Below are 24,409 nucleotides of genomic sequence, written 5' to 3' on the forward strand. Positions count from 1 at the left end.
CCAGTCTAGACCCTCCATGCGAGCCGTGTTAAAGACGTTGGAACCACTCATGAACCTAACTGATATACCAGTGGGATGCTTTGTCTATGTGGTCCCCAACGAAGAACTGAAAAAATTAAACCAGTTCAATGTGGGGATAGTCAGATTGGAAGAAATGGGAATGAATGTGAACAGAAGAAGAAGGAAGACATGGAGCAGACGAAGAAGAAGAAGAAGATGGAGGATGTTCACGGAAATCGAAAAGGTCAAAGAAGAAGACGTCAGATTAAACTGCTGAGATCATCTGGTTCTGTTCATTCAGACACTGCTCTGTACAAAGTCCTTGGCACTAACCTTTACTCTCCAAAGCAAGAACCATAATTTCAAGCAAACAGCCATAAAAGTATACGGTTCATCCTCAGTTTCTCATCATTTTTACTCAGAAAGTGTAGAGGTAGAACAAGAATAGAAAAAAGAAACAGAGATAGAAAGAGAGTCATAGTGCACATCAAGTATACAGTTGTTTTTTTTTTTTTTGCCTCTGTTTTGATGGCAAATGTTCAGAAATTCCAATGTATTTTTTCGTAGTGGGGAAAAACTTTAGGTGTTAGATAGGTTTGTTCTTTTATTTTAAAGATTGTAATTTTAGATATCTCTACCGTGTCAATGGTTACATGTAGTATGGCTGGAAAGATATGATTATTATGTGTAAAAAGTAAACGCAAAAGGAGTGAAAACTTATTTACTGTTTTATTTGTCTGTGTCACTGTCCTTTTAAATATGTGAACATCAATTTTTATTGGTCAATTTAAAGATGCTTTCATGTGATGTGGTTGGGCTTATTTATATTATTTTAATGATCTTATGAGAAATGTGGAGTTAGTGGATTCTGCTCTGCTTTCCCATTTAGGAAGTAAATAAGGATTGAAGAGCATGATTGTAGTAGCTGGTACCCAACTCTGTTCTCATTTTCCGTAATTCTTACCATCCCACGTAAGAAGCTCATTTGAAAAATTAAATGTTGAATTTTGGAATAAGCCCAATTTACTGTCCATTTGACTTCTGCTTTAATTTCCCTGGACAAATGGTCCTTTCTACCTACCCTCCATTTTCCAAATCCATGGCTCTTCCCATTATTTGATCGGAGAGCATTGGGTGCTCATCAGTTTTGATGAGCACCAAGTGCTCATCAGATCTGGACCGTCCAGATCTGATCTGGACCGTCCAGATCTGATCTGGACGGTCCATATTTAATTTTAATTTTATTTTTATTTTTTTAAAAATAATTATTTTAATAGGTATAGGAATAAAATAAAGATAATCTCTTACTATCATTCTTTAAAATATATTTTTTTCTATTTAAAATATTATTTTAAAATATTAAATCTGGGCCGTCCAGATCTAATCTGGACGCTCAGATGGCTCATCAGGTGATGAGCCCCAAGTGCTCATCACCTGATGAGCACTGTATACAGACCCTTATTTGATTTCGTCACCATTAGGTTTTACTGCACCATATTTTTCCTTTACAAATCCTACTACATTCAATCCTAAATATACAATTTATTTTGTAATATAATTTATACTAAAACTAAATCTTATATTTAAAATCAGATGTAATATGTCCATCTTTTGTTATGACTTGTTTGCGTTTCATTCTAATAAATAATTATTCTTCAAGTTAAATAAGAGATGAAGTTGCTATATAAATGTGTAGCTCAGTCATAAAAAGTAGTACTAGCTTAATTAGTGATCTCAGGTTTAAGCTTTGACTTGTGCAATTGCATTAAATTTTATAAGAAAGTTTTGACATCTTATGATCTTACTTGACTCAACTCAAATTATTATTTTGTAAGTTAAAATAAAGACAAAGTTAGGAAAAATTGTAAAAAAAGTCCGTCAAAATAAAAAAAATTACAAATAAGGACCCACTACAATATTAGTATGGGTCTTGACAATAATAATTAACTATTTTTGACATTTTTATGACGGATCTTTGTATGCACTTTTTCAATTTCAGCAGTTTTTCTCTGTTATTTTTTTTTTATGAAGTTATGCAACTCAACCAATAAAGCTATAAAAACTTAGTTGATAGTATTAGGTTTAAGCTCACAATATGCAATTATTGAAAAAAAAAAACTTTACTCAAGATTAATCAGAGTCTAATATGATTTGGTGGTATGATTTAAAAAAAGGGAGGAAAAAAAGTCCTCCAAGCTATCAAATACCATCCACTAAGTTGAATTACACAAACCGTATGGTTAAAAATTATTTGAATTTACCAATTGAATAAATTAATATACAATCATATCAGGCAGGCTCAATTCAAACTTGAAAAAAAGCAAAGAAAAATCTGTGATTTTATACGAACAATTTGGAGAAGTGTGTGATCGATCTTCTTCACTCACCAACCCCAACAAATTGAAATTAGTGGAATCTCTGAACAAAATCACAAATAAAAAGTCCACATCTGTCTTCTGGTGAAATATCAAAAATCAAAACCAAGACCAAATTAATTCGTAAATGAAATCTATCAGAAACAAATCAACAAACCCCGTAGTACCAATTGTGGAAAACAAGCTTTTATATTCAACAAATTGTGGCACTTATGGTGAAATTGTCTTATCATACTCTTACCCCCAAAATATTTCCCTTATTAAATAATATGACCTGACATGATTTATTTGCTTAAAACATGCTGGAAAACACATGGGTAGGAAGTGGTCATTTGTTGTTGGAAGGAAATACAACCTGACAAAAAAGTATTATTTTTTGATATTTTAATGAAAGTTGAAAATCTGAGAATACAATCATCTGTGGATATAATGGATAAAAATTTAGACTATCAATTCTCCAACGTTCATGTCTCATGAGGCAGTCCTTATCACATCTTGATTATTTAATTAATTAATATAACTTTGCTTATTTTAATGACTGAATGACATAAGCATTACAAACATTGACATAACCCCATGGCCTTAAATTCCTTGGTTTGGAAGGTAACATTTGGATATCACAAGTACAGGGGAAAAGGGATATAAAGAAAGAAATGACAAATAATTTAATTATTTTTTGGTTTTTGTATTTGAATGATTACTTAGGAAGACATAATATTTTTGAAAGATTTTGTGTAGGGATGTTGTTTAATAAGTAGTCAATAGTGGATGTGTTAATGATGATCTGACTTGAATTTTGATGCCCACAAATTAGACTTAGAATTTCACAAATTCAATTCGGGCATCCACACTAACTTGTTAGTTCTTAACATTGTTATCAATGAAATTCCCAAACTTTCAAAAACTAAATAAATTTTTAAGTATTTAGTGTTGGACTATTTGCTCAAATTTGAATCAAAATCATAATTTCCAATACCTGACGGTAGTCAAAAGATGGAGGACATTAAATAAAAAGATGATCAATTTAAGTATATGAGATTTATTAATTTTCTTTATGTCTCATTCACTTAAAAAAAAAAAAACCTTTTACAAATTTCTCATGTTACCGTATTTTAAGTTCAATGTATGACATTGTCCACAGCAAGGTGCTCCAATAATAGGGCTACTTATCATATTTGGGTGAGGTTTCGAGTCCAAACTCAATATTGATATATTTGCGTACATATTGTTCAAGCTTTTTTTTTTTCCTTTTAATTTTCAACGCAATCTAATCTTTTCTTTTCCTTTTATAAAAGATCAAAATGACATTAAATAAACTATGAGTTTTTTTATGGCATAATCTTGAAACTAAAAAGATGTAGTGAATATAAAATAATCGCTAATATATGAGCAACCGTTGTTGTTAACTTTTAGAGATAAATAAATGCATCAGAATAATAAGATTGGTATTTCCTTCTTTATATATATATATATAAACAATTGGTATTTCCTCCAACAAAAAAAAAAAAACCGTACTTCCGCTAGCTTGTTCTATCGCGGCACAGCTTCTGTTTGGAGACCAGATGTAGATTTTTGTATTCTCTCATGTTGTACAAGTGTGACGGTTTAATCTATATTTTATAATAAAGTAACAACAACAACAATTAACTCATCATTAAACGAAAATTGAGAATCATTTCGTTAAAGTTTGTATTTGAATGAACTTTTTAAAAGTGATTATACGCATGCAAGTAGGTTTTATCAACGCTTATATGAAAACATTTTCTTAAATGCTTATAGGTAGAATCATGTTTTGTTTTAAGAAATGGTGTTATATAATGTGTCTTCAAGTTTTTTTTTTTAATATAGAACATTTAAAATTGTGTACTAATTTATGTGACCTCGGACAAGTTTAGATGGTACAACATTGTACTAAACATTTCTAGAATGGGAAGGCTTGTTGTAGAGTGAGTGATTTTTTTTTTTTGGGGGCAATCTTTGAAGTGACCTTAAATCATTCTCATCCCTTTAGAGTGCTCAACAATCCATGTCATGCCCTGCCTTTGCTGATAGTGATGTCCTTACTTCATTATTTCATGAAAACTACTGTTCTTTTCCCCGACATAAGTATTGTCTCTTTCAATTTTTTTTTTTTTTAAAAGTTGGAATACTTGGTTACTCATAGGAAATACAATAAACTATATTAAAATTGTATATGATATAAACATAAATAGTATAAGTTTTTTCATATAGAATTTAAGGACTAAGTGGTTTGTGAATTACAAATTGGACAATACTTACATCAAGTTTTTTATGTCCATCATGTCAAATTCTCTAATTACAAATGATTGTATAGAAAGAATTTGACCTAATTTTCTTATAAATAATACTATCTCTGTCCAATATAAAATATACACAAGAAAATTATTTTGATGCTAAGTATGAATAAAACATTCAAAGTAACCCCAAGAAGTATACGTCATGATCCTTTGGCGGTTATGGACCAACCACCAGAGTTCCCAGGAGAAGCCACTGCCATAGGATTTTTCCGAGCTGCGTGACCGTAGGATCTATATCATATGTATGGATCAATTTCTTCTTATAACCGGACCAATCCATTGGCCCAATAAGCCTGATTAACTTCCGTAAGCCCTTTTATGTTTGGGCTAATAACACTATTTGTGTTGTTAGTGTTCGTTGGCACTCTAATATGGAGAGGATGGCGTGGCTGGGACTAAAACTCCTGATGAAAGTCCTCCATATGGTGGATACCTGAAATGTACACAATAATCTGGGCTATTTGTTGCAGTATGGGAGAAGTGATTCAAACTTCCAATCTCGATCATCCGGTGCAAAATGATGCAAGGTTTTCTGCAGATCACGTGCATCAAGTGGGGCATCAGATGCAATTTCTTCAAGGGTCCAAGCTCCCCAACCCAATGATCCGACCAAATTGAACATATCGCCATCATCTGGGCTCCAAATCATTCTCAGATCCATATGAATTCCAGATCTGGGCTAGACTTTTCCAGAATATGAAGCATTATGAGGATTGGTATTTGGAAGAGATTTCTCCTGCCATTACCAGTCGTATTTCTCTCTCCAAATTTGCACCCAATACAGATTTGGTAGTTTCATGGGAAAGGCTGTATTTTGCCTTGAGAGATTCTCAAGGCCATACCCTCCGCGGCTGACAGGTAGCATTCCAATTCATCAAATGAATTGTCTATTTAGTCAATAATGTTGGCCCTCATTAGTTTCATCATTCACCGTTTGATAGGAAAGATGCCAACATCTAAGTTCATATTCATCTTTCACTTAATGTCCTCCACATGCTTTCTATCTCTTTCCCTCTACGTCCTTTTGGTTTCATTTGCATGTATTTTTGTTTGACTTTCACATCATCACTACGCATAAATCAAACTTCAAACTTCATTACTAAAATCTCTCGTGAATTATTCACTAAATCATTGTCTTCAACTTCAAATCTATTTAACTTCTTGTAAACTTTAGTCACATTAAGAAAAACAGGAGAAAACAGGAGATGTTTATGATCGAACCTTCACATGAAGGATTATTTATGCATGTACTCTGCAAAACTGGGAGAAAATAGGAGATGTTTACGTACGGATAAGATTCATGGCCACAGCCGTGGCCCAAACCAAAACAAAACAGCATCTCAGAACCAGAGGCAGTAATAGTTAACCATACTAACTCTTCACAAAAGCTTGATTAAAAGCTTAGGCAATAAATATAAATTCCCATCTCATGTGGGAGAAAATTATATTTAAGCAAACCCAGAAACATTGATACCCATCATTATTGATTAAGTTACAGTACTGCATCTCTGAAACCCTCTCGCCTATTACAGATGAAACTAAACTTGATGCCGTAACGAATACCAGAGGGGATTGATAAAGATGAGCAGCAAGTCTGGGCTGAACTACTGTTTCAAGAGGAAGTTCCGTTGGAGTTGAGAGTCCAAAAATCTCATCCATGCTCAAATTCTCCTTCTTCATGCCATCGTTCAGCCTCCAGTGAAACCCATGCAACAGATTCGCCAAGCTCGTCTGAATCACCTTTATCCCCAGTGGATAACCTGGGCACATTCTTCTTCCTGCTCCGAACAGTAACAGCTCGAAGTCATGTCCCTTCACGTCGATGTTCTTCGTCAAGAATCTCTCTGGTTCGAAGTCGTTAGGGTTTTCCCATATGTCGGGGTCTCTTCCGATGGCCCAGATGTTAACATGGATCTGTGTTCCTTTGGGGATGTCGTAGCCGGCGACCTTGACGTCTTCGCTGGCCATTCTGGGAACCAGCATCGGAGACACTGGGTGGAGCCTCATGGTTTCTTTGGCGATCGCGTTGATGTATGGTAAGTTGGGGACGTCTTTTCTTCCACCCACCGCTCTCTTCCAATCACTCTGTCCCAGCTCCTCCGTCGCCTTCTTGAATATCTCCGGCTTTCTCAGAAGCTCTGAGATTGCCCATTCCACTGTTATCGTTGAGCTTTCTGTGCCTCCAGCTAGTAAGTCCTGACATATATACCACACAAATTCATCGTCGTCAATCGATATGATGCTCATATTGTCCTTCATACTTGTATAAAAGCTTGTAGATTGGTTTAGGTAGTTTATTTAAAGTTTTATTTAAGTATTTATCTGACGCATTTTTTGATTTTAAATACTCCTCCGATCCTTTATAAGACCCATTTAACTATTTGATTAGTTAAGAAAGTTAGGTAAGTTAGTTAATTATAAGAAAGTGACCATTTTCCTAAACACCACAATCATCTTTCTTAATACCCCTCTCCCTCTTCTACTTGATTATGGTTAAGGGAGTATCCATAGGGTAATTTAGAGAAAATGATAATATGAGAAATGGGTCTTATTTAGGACCAAAACCAACTCAGAATTGGGTCCTATATTAAGACCGGAGGAGTATATTTATTTATTTAGAAAAATCAAACACCTTTATAAAGCTATATGATAAATCAACATCTATCGACCGAGAAAACATCCACCATATCTTTAGGTACATATACCTGTGTGAAGGCTTTGACTCCATGCCTCTCGAGCTTGACCTCGAGAGTAGGATCGTCTGCAAGCTGAAGAAGCACGTCCACCATATCTTTAGCTACATAATCTGGATTCCCTCTTCTTCTTTCGTTGTGTTCATCCAAAACATGTTCCATGAATCTGTCGAACTTCTTGCCCAACGCCTTCATCCTCTTTATATAACCCTGCAAGTCCAGAAAATTGATCCACGGGATGAAGTCTCCTATATTCAACACTCCGTTCAACAAGAACAGCTCGTCCAGCATCTTCTTGAATTCCTCCGGCGGAACGACGGCGTCTTGGCTCTTCTCCAGGTACTTCTTCCCAGCATCATCCTGCTGATCACGTTCAGCTCAGAGTAGATAGGTGGTCTTTCAGTACTATGGTTTTGTTGGCAGAATCGTATAGTTCTTTGAGCAAAGCTTTTAGTTCTTCTCTTCTGATGTATTCGAAGGATTATAGGCGTTTCGCGCTGAACAGTTCGGTCTGGCATATTTTGCGAGCCTGTTTCCAGTATGGGCCGTACTGAGACCACGTCATGTCGGAGTAGTTGTACGTGGTGTACTTGCCGGCGGCGAACTTGGGCCGGCCGGCCAAGGCAATGTCGTGGGTTTTGAGGAACTCTCTGGCCATTTCGGCGGAGGAGCCGACGACGACTGGCCTGGATCCGAACCAGACGTGCATGATGGGGCCGTATTTTTGCGAGAGGGCGTGGAGGGATCGGTGGGGTAGGGGGCTGATGAGGTTGAGGTTGCCAATGATGGGCCAGGGCCTTGGGCCTGGTGGCAGCTTGTATTGTCGGCGACGGAGGTGGCCGCGGAAGAGGATGAGGACGACGATGGTTGCAAGCCATGCGGCTGCGCTTGGAAGGCTCGCCAATTCGATTGCCATAGTTATTGGGTGATGATGGGCATGATGTGGTGTCGGGCAATGAAGACTTTTATAGAGCATGAGAAGAAGTTATTATGACGGCAAATTTTTTTTCTTTGGGGGAAAAAAAGTAATTGATGGCTATAAGTATGACACGACCTTGACTTGCAGAAGCATTATTCAACTTTTTTTTTTTTGTGGAAAATGTGTTCTTTTTGTCCCCTGACCTCCTGTATACGGTTTTCATAAATTAAGCCACAAACAAGCTACTAGTAATTAAATTACAAGTTCTTACTTTTTTTCACTGCCGACAATAAATTAAAAAAAATGTCAATTAATTAATAACTTCCCACGTACAAGCTTTGATTTAGGCTGTTTAAAACAGTTTATAAGTAATTTTTTAATAGTAATTTACGGAAAACAAGACAAAATATGAAAAAAAAGTTTATTTCAGTTTACGTGAAACTTGCTTACAAGGATTTCTACCGTTATCCCAAACAAGCACCGTGCAAATATAATTCAAGCCGAGCCATGCGCCACGTGTTCAGCTAGCCTATCATAGTATTTGGACCATTACTCCTTGTTTCTAGCCCAGTTTTATTTCTTTCTTTCATTCTTCTTCTCTCTCTTTATTTGTTTTTGCCAACTCTATTCCTGGCCCAGTGTCCGATCAAACCATGATTTTTATTTGGGGATCAAGTTTTTTGATGGAATGACTCTGCCTCTATACATGCACCCAGACACAAAAATAAAGACAACGAGTTTGACATTGTTATTCAAATGTGGCGAAAGTGTAGGAGATGTATAAACCATGAAAGGATATAATGAAGAGATGCTTCTTGAAACAATACATTTTCAACTAAAAGTCACAATCCTGTGTTGATTTATAAACCAACTAAATTTCAATCTTGTTCATAAAAATTTACACCTTTTTAATATGTAGGAATGCTTCTTTTTTGGGTCAAAATATTTAAGAATGCTTTAAGATAACATTTCAATAAGTAGGTTACTATAGCTTTCTATAGATATCTATAGAAATAAAAAAAAAATACAATTTTAGCAACTTTATGTTGTAACCATCTACATAACTGTTTATATATATATATATATATATTAATTTATACGAGGATACAACTATTTATATAAATTTATTGATTTAATAAATTTACAAAAAACATATCTTTTTATTTTAAAAATATTCTGACAGCCTGCCTACAAGGACTTTTTCCCCCATTTAGAGGGTCCCCCCTCCCCATTGCCTCTATTGTTTTTTCTGTGCTCTTTATTCCTTTTTTGGACTAAATGTCTATTCTTGATTCATTTGCATGTATTTTTATTTGATTTTCAGATCATCATCCATACACCTAAGGCTAACTTCAAGCGTCATTACTTAAATCTCTCATAAATTTTAGGTGATTTTTTTTTTATGAAACAACCTATAAATACATGCTTAGAGAATTGATTGTCCAATAATCCTTAAATTCAATGGCATATGTTTTCATATCGATACTCTGAAAGACCTCGTAAGCTCATACTTAAAAAAAAAAAAAATTCGGGCACAATTGAACAATTATTTTTCTCTAAACAGGTATCAGAGGCTAATTTTTCCAATCCCGAGACATTAATTATCTAAAGAATTCAAGATAATGAGATAGTAAATTTAAGCAAACCCATAAACACTTTGTAACACTCCTGCTTGGTGCATATGATACGTAAATATTTTTATAAAGATTTCTGCAGTGACCTTCAAATATGTATTGTTTTCCAAGTCAGATCACTCATTTTAACATTAACAGCCTAAAATTAGTAGTGAGATCAACCTGAGATTCTATTCTTTTTGTGTACATCCACCACAAGTTTGGTGAACAGAATACTACCTCCAGTCACCTCGTTTAATTTTTATTTTGGTTATAATTATAAGATCTCAATCCATTTTGTCTCTCATATTTGTGTTTTTTTTCCCAAGATAGTTCCTCTAATAATGATAGTTCTAGCCAATAAACTTGATTAGTAATGATGTTTTAGAAAAGACAAAACTTATTTATTACGAATAATTAACTTAACTTATTTTCCTTAATCTCCTCAAATTAGTCAACTAGCTTTTATAATTAGAACCAGAGGTAGTATATATACAATGGAACCACTATTCATTTAAGGGAAAATTGTAATAAGATCCCACTCAAACGAATTAAATACTAAAAAAATATCTTGAAATCATCAAATTATTTTGAAGTTTCAAGGAATCTCATTGCAAGGGATTTTCTTTATTTAATTACCAAATTTCCCTTATGTTTTGATAAGTATGTATTAACAACTAAAAAAGTAGTCGTTAACAACTTAAGGCATAACAATTAACAACTATCACGGCATGCATATTAACAACACATTTTTTCAGCGTATCACAAAAATTTGATGCATGAGTTGTCAATATCTGCCGTGATAGTTGTTAATCATGACATCTTAAATTGTTAACAACTACACTTTCAATTATCAATACATATATTAAAAAAATGATAAGAATAATTTGATAATTAAACAAATAGAATCTCTTCAAATAAGGTTTTTTTGGACTTCATAATAGTTTACTGATTTTAAGAAATTTTTTTATGTTTAATTCTCTTAAGTGAGACTTTTTTATAATTCTCTTTTATTTAAACAACAACTTTTTGTATGGGTCCAACCTGATGTCCTTCTTAATTTCTAGCCATATATTAGGCCTTTTGCTTTTGCTCTCCAATTATTTGTTACCAAACTGAAAAGTCAAGGCATGTGGTTTGCCTTGTCGATCACCAAACCATTTATATCCTGATACCTTTAATGGTAGAGGAGTGCTTAATTTGCCCGGTCCCCCGTCCGGGTCGTATTGGAACCACACAAATGTCTTAGAACGGAAAACGGGACGAGGGTGTCTCGTTCAGGATTTTTTTTTTTTTTCCTTCAAATTTTTTTATATTATTTTTCTTTAAATGCTTAACCCTCCCTGAATCCATTTGCAGTCAGTTTTCTGTCACTTCCATATGTTAGTGTTCTAAAATTCCTATCTCTACTTGGGAGGATAAGTGAAGTCTCAGTATATAGCATGAGAAAGGACCCAAGTTATGAACAAAATTAAACCTTGTCAACATAAACGAATTAGCCTCTGTTTTGAAAGGACGAAGTGTTGGCCTGCGAACAACAATAACAAGTCCTATACGGTTAGTTAAAAGAATCGCATTATTCTACTGTGCTCTCTATTAACAACTAAATATTAAATATTTAGATAGATTGTTAAAGAAAAGGTCTGAAAACATTATCTTTAATTAGCGAACTTGTTAGTAAAATATAAAAATTGCATAATTAGTTGAGGAAAGTTTTACAAATGCATCCTAACAATGTTTATATATATGGGAAGGAAAAATACCAAAAGAAAGAAGAAGCCCAGATTGAAAAAGAAACATTACGATATTAAAAAAACATTCATCCATACTCAATTGGCCCAAAATAGGCAAGAGGTCTCTTCTCATTAGGAATCGGGACACAAAAGAAAAAAGTCTTTCCATCTCTATTCATCAATTCAGGACTTTCAGTACTTATCATTTTAATGAGTATTTTAAACTTATCAGATCTGAACCGTTTATTTAAAATCTTTAGTTATTTATTTTTAAATAGAAAAAACTATTTTTTTAAAAAAATGATAGTTAAAAGATCATCACTATTTTAGATTTTATACGTATTAAAATAATTATTTTGAATAAATAAAAATAAAAAATCAAATTTAAACCATCCAAATAAAATATGAACGGTCCAGGTCTAATGAAGTTATGATGCTTATCAAAGGTATGAGTATCGAAATTGATTCCAACAAAAACCGGCCTGCTCTGGTCTCATCTCGTCCCATACATACCGTTTTGCGTTATGCTGTCTCATTTGACCAGAGGGTTTACATCTCATAATGACATAAATGCTTCTTATTTATAATTACTCCTCTGATTCTAAATATAAAATCAATTTTATAGTATAAATTATATTATAAAATAAGTTTTATATTTAAAATCAGAGGGAATATTATTTTTGTATGGTTGGTGTTTTAATGTTCTTTTTCCACAAAATGGTAATAGTAGTTAGGGAAAATTAATCTAGAATTTTACTCAATTTTAAATCAAGTCTTTAAGTTTTTTTTTATTGAGCCCTTTTTTTTCCCCACTTAAATCTATGAGTCCTTCTGATAGATAAAGACAAACCCTGTTAAATATTTCGTTAAAAACCAAGACCAAACGTCTCCATCTGATACATCTTCTCCTCCTCTCTCCTCCGCCACAAAGCAAGCTCTCAGTCTCACACTACTTCCCTCATTCCTTATCATCTTCTGCTTCCTTCCCATCCTCCCTACCTCACCGTTCCTTCCCATTGGTGTCATCGGCGGCGACACCATCATCGGAAAACAGAACCACCAAAGCCATCGTATCAGCATATTTGGACATATCCCTTCTTCCATCGTTGTCGCGGATTCCAGCGCCTATGGGATGAACAAACAAAATTTCATCAATAGATTAATTATATCAAAGCATAGAATGAAAATGAATAATTACATATCGTATCAGTGGTCATATTAAACAAGCTATGGCGGAAGAAAGAGCAGTGATGTATCAGGTAGAGACATCTAACGGAGTTTCTCCTTATTTAACAGAAGGACTTACGAATTTAAGGATAAAAAGTTAAAGGAGCCAATAAAAAACCCAAAAAAAAAAAACCCAGGGACTTGGTTCAAAATTGACTAAATTTATAAGGACTTCTAAGTTAATTTTTCCTAGTTATTATAATATTGATATTATTTTGTCCGTTATTTATTTAACATGCTTATGAGCAAATTTTAACCATATCATATATACTCCTCTTGTTCAAAATATAAACATCAAACAATTAAATTATGCAACTCAAAAAAATTGTTAAAATTAGTCAAAGACAATAAATATACAAAAAAAAAGTATAATTTATTTTTCTAAGATACCTTTATTTATGAAGAGAGTAAATGGAAGAGAGGATGAGAAAAAAGATACGAGACAAAATGAGTGAGAGAAAAAATGACAAAAACATAATTATTAATTAGGAATAAAAATGAAAAAAGCATTAAATGATTAGGAAAACCAAATTGATGCTTGTAAAAGACAAGCCCCTTTAAAAATCTTATTCTTATATTTTGAACCAATAATTGTTTAACAATAATAACTTTTTTTAGTATGCACGTGTAATAATGATTCAAATGAAATTAAATATTGAAAACGTATAGTTTTGAAATGGCCCTCATTCTTGAGTCTCCAACACAAGTTTCTCATCTAGAATAGTTGCCTAATATATATTTGCATTGCATGATATTAAAGAAAGAAAGAAACAAAAGATGATGTTCATCTTTCGCTATTGTTACATCATCTAAGCGTATAGTGGGTGGTATTGTTATTGACTATTCATCTTTTACTTAATGCTTTTGCTATTATTTATAAATATTGGTCTTTATTAAAATAAAATTGCATGAATTTGTATTTGACTTTCACATCCTCATCCATAAATCAAATTTCAAACTTCATTACTTAAATCTCTCATAAAGTATTAACGAAATCACTATCATCGACATGAAAAATTCATTTAAGTTGTAAACTTGGGTTACATTGGAAAAAAAACGATCTTCCAGCTGCCTCTCCAATGTATAACAAATTTAAAAATAAAAAATAAAGACACGATCGACCTAAGAGTAAACGCCCATAAACTAATCTATAGAGCAATTATTTATTTATTTATTTCTTAAAACGGACCCTTCACGTGAAGGATTATTTATACGTTTTATCAGTAATATTAAAATTTATGTTATGTTCATCATCAGACTCTTATTATTATATTATACGAAATTAGATATGGATCGCACAGAATTTAATAATAAATAACGTGAGTTTTCAAGTGAATATGGAAGTCCATGATCATCAGTAATGAATCATATATAAAATTTTAATAATTCGCATATATACAAAGATGTACAAAATTAATCATAGCCTCATAGCTGGCCCTTGGCGTTTTGAGTCCGTATGTGTCCTTATTTGAACTTGGGGAGGAAAGCATGTGATAATTTCGTCTTTGGTCCCACTCCCACCTGACGGGACCGTGACGTGGGACGGGTAGGCTCGTCGGTGATCGTATTTGGGCCGTCGCTTCTCCTTAAATCGCAACCGTCCATCTCAAACCATTTTCCCTGCGCCCTCGTTGACTTTTTTTCGTGATTTTTTTTACTTGACCAGCTTTCGATTAATTTGTCGATCTTTTTTAAGTCCATAGGCTTTTGAAGTTTAATAGTGTGATGCTCCGTCGTAGGTGAGACGTTTGCTTTTTCAATTACAAAAGGTTAAATGTTATCCAATAATTCAAGGTATCTTTTCAAGTGCACTCGATAGTCTAAAATATCTAGTGATTCAGTCAACATTTTCAAATATTTTTGCAAGCATGCCTAATATTCTCAAATATTTTGTAATTTATTATTAAAATATTTCTTTTCAGCTTTAGAGGTTTTTTAACACCCTGAACGTTAACCCTTAAAAGAATGAACAACTCTTTTACCAAAAACTATTTTAGATTAATTGTTTTTGGGAAGATAGCTTATAAATATTTGGTTGAAGAATTAATTAATAGCTCAATATCTCCTACTTAACTTCAACATATGTCTTCATGCCCTGCTCTCAAAAACCTCATAATATATATATATATATATATATATATATATAACTAACCTCACACACACACTTTTTACGAATTTCAGAAACTTAATTCTCTGAATAGGTGTTTGAGGGTAATTTTTCCAACTTTTTTTTTTCATGAAATGCTAACTTTTCCCGGGACATTAATTATCTAAAAAATTCAAGAGAATAAGATAGGAAATGTAAGGAAACCCAGAAATATAGTATTGCCCATAATCATCATATTGATTGAGTTACAATAATACTCCATCTCTCAAACGCTCACTACCCTTATTGGAGATGAAACTTATATTATAGGTAGCTAATAGCGCGCGCATATATATATATATATATATATATATATATATTAGTAAAGATGAGGAGCAAGTCTGGGCTGAACCACAGTTTCAAGGGGAAATTTCTTTGGGGTTGAGAGTCCAAAAATCTCCTCCATACTCAAATCCTCCTTCTTCATGCCATCCTTCAGTCTCCAATGAAACCCATGCAACATATTCGCCAAGCTCGCCTGAATCACCTTTATCCCCAAAGGATAACCTGGGCACATTCTTCTTCCTGCTCCGAACGGTAACAGCTCGAAGTCATGTCCCTTCACGTCGATGTTTTTTGTCAAGAATCTCTCTGGTTCGAAGTCGTTAGGGTTTTCCCATACTGCAGGGTCTCTTCCGATGGTCCAGGTGTTGACCAGGATCTGTGTTCCTTTGGGGATGTCGTAGCCGGCGACCTTCACGTCTTCTCTGGCCATTCTGGGAACCAGCATCGGAGCCACCGGGTGGAGCCTCATGGTTTCTTTGGCGATCGCGTTGATGTATGGTAGGTTGGGGACGTCTTTCTCTTCCACCCACCGCTCTCTTCCGATCACTCTGTCCAGCTCTTCCGTCGCCTTCTTGAATATCTCCGGCTTCCTCAGAAGCTCCGAGATTGCCCATTCCACCGTTACTGCTGAGCTCTCTGTGCCTCCAGCTATTAAGTCCTGCCATCCCACGTGATAGATTTCATTTAAAAGAAATCAAAATAACAGAATATATATGATTGATGTGAAATCATGATGACAGAGAAGCCAGGAGCAGGAGCATTTCTTTATCACTTCAATGACTTTGGAACACTTTTTCAATTACTGTGAACAAAAAGTTTATCATTTAGGATGAAAAAATAGTACAAGGGGCGCTAAAGGTATTATAAATAAGGTTAAGTTGTTCAGTACTAATTCCAATCCTAAATATAAAAATTAATTAATTGATTTAAATAAATTAAAAAAATAAATTAAATTAGTTATTTGTTATAAATAGGTGTTGTATTTTCTAAAATATTCTTATTAATAAAATGTATTGGCTAGAATTATTATTATTAGAAAAACTATCTTACAAAAAAATTAATAAATATGAAAGACAAAGTGGATTAGAGTCTTATATTTAAGTATAAAATAAAAATCAAACAAACTCTTATATTAAAGATCAGAAATAATATTATTAAGAAATGCTATTTCATCGTTTTATTTAAGTGTATTTTTAACTCACAAAACATATATATAAGGTTTTTTTTAGTCACTCGGTCCCCAATATAAACAGGCATTAATTAACAACAAAGATAAAGCAAAACAATTACACACGCACACAACATGGTGAAGAAAGTCGCACACGGCCGAGAAATGTTCAGTTAAGAGTGATGAGAGATTATTCTAACGAGCCCTCCTTCCACGTGGATACTTCCTCCGTCACAGATAATTATACAGTCAAATAAATAATGAAGGTAAGGCCCACTTGACGGATGAGTAGGATATAAAATCAAATAAAAACAGACCAACATAATATCTCAAATGTTAAACCATATTTCACTTCAAGATTATTTAATTAATATAATTATGATTCTTCACATTTCGTACGTGTCATCAAAATAAAAGTTTCAAGGCCAAAAAATAAAAACAAAAGTTTAGGTCATTTCCTAATTCCGTTTTTTAGGTTCAATCATTTCGGTCGCTCAACCCGCAGTTCTGTACGTGACTCTGTTTAATCGCTAGGGAAGAGGACCGAATGAGGACTAGATTTTTTTTAATAATACTACGCACTATGTAACTCGTTCTTCCATGATTCAACCACTTTATTTTATCTTCTGCAAATTTGATCTTTTTCCCTCAAATAATGTGCCGATTTGGACTTTTCTTCCCAACGATGACCATAAGATAGCGAACAATCATCCAATTTAAATATGCGAGCCATCACATCACTCATTGTTTTTTTTTTTTACCAGCATCACTCGTTGGTATTTAAATCTTTAATAATAGACATTTAAACATCTCTTTTATAATTTTTTAGAGTTTTTTTTTTGACCGGCTTTTAGAGTTGATGTTATAAATTCAAACTCGTAAAACTCTCAATAAAAAATAGTATGAATGCTTCCGTTAATGATAAAAGAAAAAATGTCACCAACGTGTTGCTACCCTTATATCCCATCCTTTAAAGTTATGCGTTTAATTTTTTTTTGAAAAAATATATTATCAATATTTTTAACTATAATAAAAATTTAATACTATTTAATTAAAAGTGTTGTTATGAATAATATATTTCGTTTAACCTGTGAATCTCACCGGGATCGATGGACAAGGACTAGGAAACAAAAACTAAACTTCCCAATCAACGAATTACCTAAGGCGGCTCATTGTTTTCTTCACAAACGATATCAAATGACATATATACCCTTTCCTAATTTAACTAAGAAGAATAAACAAATAAAGAAATTAATTACCTGAGTAAAGGCTTTGATTCCATGCCTCTCAAGCTTGACTTCGAGGGTAGGATCGTCTGCAAGCTGAAGAAGAACATCCACCATGTCTTTAGCTACATAATCTGGATTCCCTCTTCTTCTTTCGTTGTGTTCATCCAGAACATGTTCCATGAATCTGTTGAACTTCTTGCTCAACGCCTTCATCCTCCTTACATAGCCCTGCAAGTCCAGAAAATGAATCCATGGAATGAAGTCTCCGATGTTCAGAACTCCGTTTAACAAGAACAGCTCGTCCAGCATCTTCTTGAACTCCTCCGGCGAAACGATCGCGTTTTGGCTCTTCTCCAGGTACCTCTTCCCCAGCACCATCCTACTGATCACGTTCAGGCTCAGAGTAGAGAGATGATCTTTCAGTACTATGGTTTTGTTCGCTGAATAGTAGAGTTCTTTCAGAACGGCTCTAAGTTCTTCTCTTCTGATGTACTCGTAGGATTCGAGCCGTTTAGCGCTGAACAGTTCGGTGAGGCACATTTTGCGAGCTTGTCGCCAGTATGGGCCGTACTGAGACCACGTGATGTCGGAGTAGTTGTAGGTGGTGTACTTGCCGGCGGAGAACTTGGGGCGGCCGGCCAAGGCGGCGTCGTGGGTTTTGAGGAAGTCTCTAGCCAGTTCGACGGAGGAGCCGACGACGACCGGTTTGGTTCCGAACCAGACATGCATGATGGGGCCGTATTTTTGTGATAGGGCGTGGATGGATTGGTGGGGGAGGGGGCCGATGAGGTTGAGGTTACCGATGATGGGCCAGGGCCGTGGGCCTGGGGGCAGCTTGTATTGCCGGCGGCGGAGGTAGCGGCCGAAGAGGAGGAGGACGGCGGTGGTCGCGAGCCATACGGCTGCGCTTGGAAGGCCTGCCACCAATTCCGTTGCCATAGTTATTGGGTGATGCTGGGTATGATTTTTCTTTCTGTTTTTTTTTTTTTTTTGGGGTTACAGAACGGCAAGCTAAAGCTTGAAATAAGAAATGCTGTGTGTGATTTTGTGCTGTGTCGTAACTCCGTGTTGGGCAATCGCAGGTATTTATAGAGCATGAAAGTTTATTGGTGGCAACAAACAACTAAAAAAAAATTTGTCGTTTTCTGTTTCTTACAGGTTTTAGTCATCAGGTTTGTTCGCGGAAGTTTAATTATTTTTGGGTCAAAAGTTCGTGAAAAATTTAATTTAGATCCACTTTGCCAGTTTAATGATACATGTAAGTATCTTAAAAAAATTATGTAATATATATTATAATTAAGTAATTTTTTTATTTTTATTAATTGTCTTAAATTAATCAATTAAATTTTATATTAAAGATAACAAGAAAACATAACAAAAAAATGTAATGATAAGCGGAGCGTCTTTTTTTTAATTCTGCGATGCATTGTGTTTATTTTTATGATCCTGAAACTCATTTCAAAAGCATTTTTTTCTCCCAAGACACAATGTTCTATATTTATTTAATATTGCGAAATTATAACTAACTTATTAACGATGTGAAGATTTTATTGATAACGATTTATAAGTATTTTTATAAACATTTTTGAAACTTGCAGATATATTCTAGTTTTGGTGAGCCAGCGAACCCCCAAAAAAATTATGAAAATATTGAAATTAATAAAAATAAATAAATAAAAAATAAGCTAATCAAACTTCAATAAAAATAATTTAAAATAAAAGGGCAATAAATTTCAAAAGAGGCTGAGACACGTGCTCTTTTTAGTTATTATTATTACTATCATGTACTAAAATTTAAACTCTGATGAATTTCTGGGAAGCAGCATAGAATTGGAGAGTGAGATAATGGGCAAGAACCAGGTCAAACAAAAATAAATGGGGAAGAAAGAAGTGACCGGCCGCCAGGTCACTCGACCAAAAAAAATAAAAAAAGAATAAGAAGCGACGAGGCAACTTACTTCCAGTATTGCCTCTGTTCTTTTGTCCTGTGGGCCCGATCCCGGAAGACGAATTCTATTGTATACAAAAAATTGTAAAAATTTTCCTCACTCTATAGCTCAGGATTTTTTAAGTGAGGAATCTTCACAAATCTTCATATGATATTTTATTATTTAAATTAAAAATTTTACAAATTTTATTACTCGTTTCTACACAAGTTTTTCAAATAACCTACCACTATAATTAATTCCCCTTTTACAAATTATCAAGCGCGTCATGGGAAGAAAAATATCGAAATTATGGAGGGCGGAAAAAAAGGGCTGACTTGGAAAATCGTCAAAGAAAGCACAGAAAAGAAAAGGGGATATTAATTTTACTTACTGAAATTTCCACAGCATACACACAGAGACACACACATATGGAAGTTGAAATTAATATGGTTGAATATATAGCAAGAATGAAGAGGCCATTAAATGTCGGAGGAAAAAAAGAAAAAGATAGGGTATATGGCATTGAGGTTGGTAGGCGCATGTTATGCTCCCTCTTAAGGAGAAGACTTGTTGACTCCGAAGACCGTCACTGTCCTTTACTTACTTTATTTTAGTAACCCTTCATCTTTCTCACCTGCTTCTTCGCAATTCTCTGCCTTCCTCCTTGCCTCGAACCTCCCGTTTTATTTAGGAAAAAAAAATTAATTATTTACTCTTTAAAATTTTAATTCGGTTATAACTTGATTCTAATAATATGACTTGGTCCAACTCAATTTTTTAAATTTATTTTATTTCATGTGTTCATCTCTTAAACAAGGTTCTCATAACTAGTTTGTATTATGTTCGGTTTTTAATATGAGACTTTATTAATTGATTTCGAAATATTAAAAATTATTAGATTATTTATATTTATTAATTTTTTCAACTAATTTATTTTTCTTATAAATTGATACAGAATTAACTTTGGCTGGCATTGATTATTTGGCATTCTAATCAGCACCACACAGCCACGCAACTTGCTTTCTTTCCTCCTCTTTTCTTTGATCATACTACGCTTTGCGTCCTTGATCATTCAATTTAAAGCATTTTTTTATTATAAAATTTAAAGCACGTTTTGCTCACATTTAATTAGAGAGATACCGTTAAAATCTACTCCTCTGATCCTAAATATAAGACTTATTTTGTAGTGTAATTTCTTATATTTAGGACCGGAGGGAGTATTTAGTTTAAAATTTTGTTGTTAAATAAGATTAATGGTAATATAATTAACAAAACTAAAAATATATCATTCCAGCCCTTAATATAAGCCATTTTGTTAAAATTTTTCTCTCTATGTTTACAAATCAGTCTTATTTAATCAAGGATTTCTTATTTGATCAAGGATTTTTTTTTTTTTCTTTTGAGGCTTAAAACACAAAAAGTTTCACATATGATCTTCTGACAAATACGTTTCTCAGGATTCGCACTTGTGCTTCTTTTCTTACAGGGATGAGTCTGCTTATTTAAAGGATTTAATTCAACTTCATGTTAATTTATAGTATCAGTGTATACTTAATTGTTTTTTATTTTGTGTTTTTTCCGAAGTGTGCGTCACGAGTACTGTCTTGCTTTATGGCCATGATCGTTGATTAGTCTACAACAACCATTTTCTTGCTCCATTACAAAACTAATGATTTTCCACATGCACCTTTTCTTCAATTTGCGATGGACGCCTGACCCACAAAATGCAACTAGTATGCCTTTTTTTTAAAATAAAATAAAATGGTTATTTTAAAAATCGCACTCTCTAAGTTGTCTGGAATTTGTTTGAAATAGTATATAAGCGAGTTTTTAATTATTATTTACAGAATATAAGATAAGCGTGCAAGAATTTTTGTCTCAGTTTATATAAAAAAATATTTATAAACATTTAAAATAAGCATATGCATAAAATCACTTTGGTGTTACTTTTCTGGTTCTTAATAAGGACCTAATTGAGAAATTGATATTGATCCTATATGTAAGATTTATTTTACACATTTATCAATTTTCTGCCAACTTAATTATACTGATGTTTCATTAACATTAATCAAATAGGAGAGGGAGAGAGAGAGAATCAAAAAAGATATTTCAGGTATTTTATAAAAATATATATCATATTAGCTAATTTAATTAACATCACTAATCTATTCAAATTAGTTAATTAAGTCTTATTCCTCCCTTCCCTAATCAAAGACATAATTGATGAGTTGATCTTGATGTTAAATATAAGACTTATTTTTTATAATTATGAGTTTTTCTCAAATTATTGTTGTTAATACCATTAACTATAATCAAATAAGATAGGGGATAATAAGAAAGTTAGTTATGATATTTTGAAAAAAAAGTATGTCATATTTTTTATAATTAACTAATCTACTTAATTTTTTTAATTTAATCAGGTCAGTTAAATAAATATTATTTTAAGGACAGGAGAAATAATATTTTTTAAGCGAAGCAAGCACCTTCTCGCTCTCAACAACCATGCTTAAGGGCTAACATGTCATAATGCAAACTTAAGCCGTAACATGTCATTATTCAGTTTTTCTTCTTCTAGTAATCATAGTACTCAGCAGGTCAAACAAAAAAAAGGAATCATAGTACTCAGCTGTTGGCGCCAAAAAAGAAGAAGTAATCATAGTACTCAACAATTTTTTCATTTTATATAATTTTCGTTATTTTCATAATGAAACTTTGATTCTGAATGCATCTATAAAAATTAGAGACCAATTGTATAGAACCGGTAATCTTTAGAGACCAATTGTCTGGAACCGCTAATCTAACTAGTTATATAATATTATTTTTGTCGTATAATTTGTCTTTTAAATATATTTTTACCTATTAAATGTATCTAATTTAATATTATGGTATTCTCAATTTTTTTCGATAACATATTAGCTCTTTTATAAGTTTAATTTTATAATATCATGGTATTTTTAAATTTTTTCAATAACATATTAGCTCTTTTTATAATTTTATATTTCTCTAAAAAATTATTACATCATATACCTATAATATACTACGTGTATTTAACAAAACTCATGTGATTTTTAGTCATTTCATATCTAAAAATATCCTTTTCCAGTCAAATATGCTTTTCAAATAAATTTTAGTTCGTTAAACTGATTTTTTTTTTCCGTAAAACCTTATTTAGATATAAATCAAACTATACTAACGGTCAATTCTAGATTATAAAACTTCGGCGGAATAAAAGTCAATTTAAGGGACATTAATTTTAACAAGCCTTCAATAAACTTAGCACTCCATGTTTATCATTTACTGATTAAAAACATTTGTAGCCCCTTTTTGTAAAATTCTAACAAAAATAAATAAAGAAACAATTACTGAAACAATTATAGAATATTACCTCACATCTTAATTATAAGACATCATTTCTAAATTACAAATAAAATACTCCTCCGATTCTCAATATAATATTTATTTAACTAATTGGATTAGATTAAGGAAGTTAAGTAAGTTAGTTAATTATAAAAAAATGTGACATGTTTTTCCTAAAACACCATAATCATCTTTCATAATACACCCTCTCCCTCTTCTACTTGATTATGGTTGATGGAGTATCCATAGGGGTAATTTAGAAAAAATTGATAAATATGATAAATTAGTCTTATATTTAAGACCAAAACCAACTCAATAATCGGTCTTACATTAAAGATCGGAAGAGTATTTTTCTAAAAACTATAATCATCTTTTTTAATATCCTCTCTCCTTCATCTACTTGATTATGGTTGAAAGAGTATTCATAGGGATAATTTAGAAAAAATTGATAAATACGAAATAGATCTTATATTTAAGATCAAAGTTAATTTAATAATTAAATCCTATATAAAGGATTAAAAGAGTTTTATAATTAAAACTGAAAATAGTATTATTTAGCGCCTATAACTTGATAATTTGAAATGTGCATGCATATAAAATGGTTGCCACCTAACCTGTTCCCGTCTCATATGGACAGTATCTATCTTAACAGTAACGCAACGGGCCTTCTTTTGCGCGCACACCTCCGAGCCACACATGGACTGACACCTGCACTTGATGTGGGATTTAATTAATTAATTTGATTTAAAAATAAAAAATAAAGACCCTATCTAAGAGTAAACGCGCATAACCCAATACGTAGAGCAATGATCCCCCCCCCCCGGGGAATCCTTCGCGTGAAGGAGTATTTATACATTCTATGAGTATATTAAAACTTATGTCGCATTCGTCATCAGACTTTTATTATTACATTATACGAAATTAGATACAGAATTTAACAGGGAGAATTACAATAAAATCACAAAAAAATTACTAAAAAAATCTTAATAAAAAAGGATAAGTTTTGATATAGAAAACAACGATTTCTGAGATTTATTTTGTAATTATTTTTTTAAGATCTTATTGTAATCCTCTCAATTTAATATATAAATGATGTGAGTTTTTACAAGAATATGGAAGTCCATGATCATCAATAATGAATCATGCATAAAATTTTAATAAAAAAAGAATAATTTATAGAGAGAATCCAAAAAAGAAAAAACTTGAAATTATTAAATCCTAAATAAATACTCCCTCCATTCTTAAGACAGTTGATGTTGGCTCTATATTTAAGAGGTAGTTGATAGAGTCGAGAAAACAGGCCGAGTCTTTCGAGCTGACCCTTTTAAGCCTTGAAATTATGAGGACCGGGCTTAAAATTTTTTCTCTTAAATAAAAAATAAGCCTTGGAGGGCCAGGGCTTAAAAGGACCAGCCCAT

At 33.0% G+C, this 24,409-nt stretch overlaps 1 protein-coding gene and 1 pseudogene across 1 annotated transcript; both read right to left on the reverse strand.

Moving 5' to 3' along the window:
* Positions 1 to 5,150: 5,150 nt before the first annotated feature.
* Positions 5,151 to 8,303, reverse strand: LOC114721561 (flavonoid 3'-monooxygenase-like; annotated as a pseudogene).
* A 6,870-nt stretch (positions 8,304 to 15,173) lies between these two features.
* On the reverse strand, positions 15,174 to 18,758 carry LOC114721559 (flavonoid 3'-monooxygenase). The gene is made up of 2 exons (XM_028907394.1): positions 17,737 to 18,758; positions 15,174 to 15,967 (listed from the first exon to the last, which is right to left on the reverse strand). The coding sequence occupies exons 1-2, from the start codon at positions 18,643 to 18,645 to the stop codon at positions 15,344 to 15,346; spliced, it is 1,533 nt and encodes a 510-aa protein (XP_028763227.1). The 5' UTR covers positions 18,646 to 18,758; the 3' UTR covers positions 15,174 to 15,343.
* Between the last annotated feature and the right edge of the window lie 5,651 nt (positions 18,759 to 24,409).

Source organism: Neltuma alba, unplaced genomic scaffold (genome assembly GCF_004799145.2).
Source record: "Neltuma alba isolate B1F8T4 unplaced genomic scaffold, ASM479914v2 tig00012046_pilon, whole genome shotgun sequence".
In the NCBI taxonomy this organism is placed as follows: Eukaryota; Viridiplantae; Streptophyta; class Magnoliopsida; order Fabales; family Fabaceae; genus Neltuma; species Neltuma alba.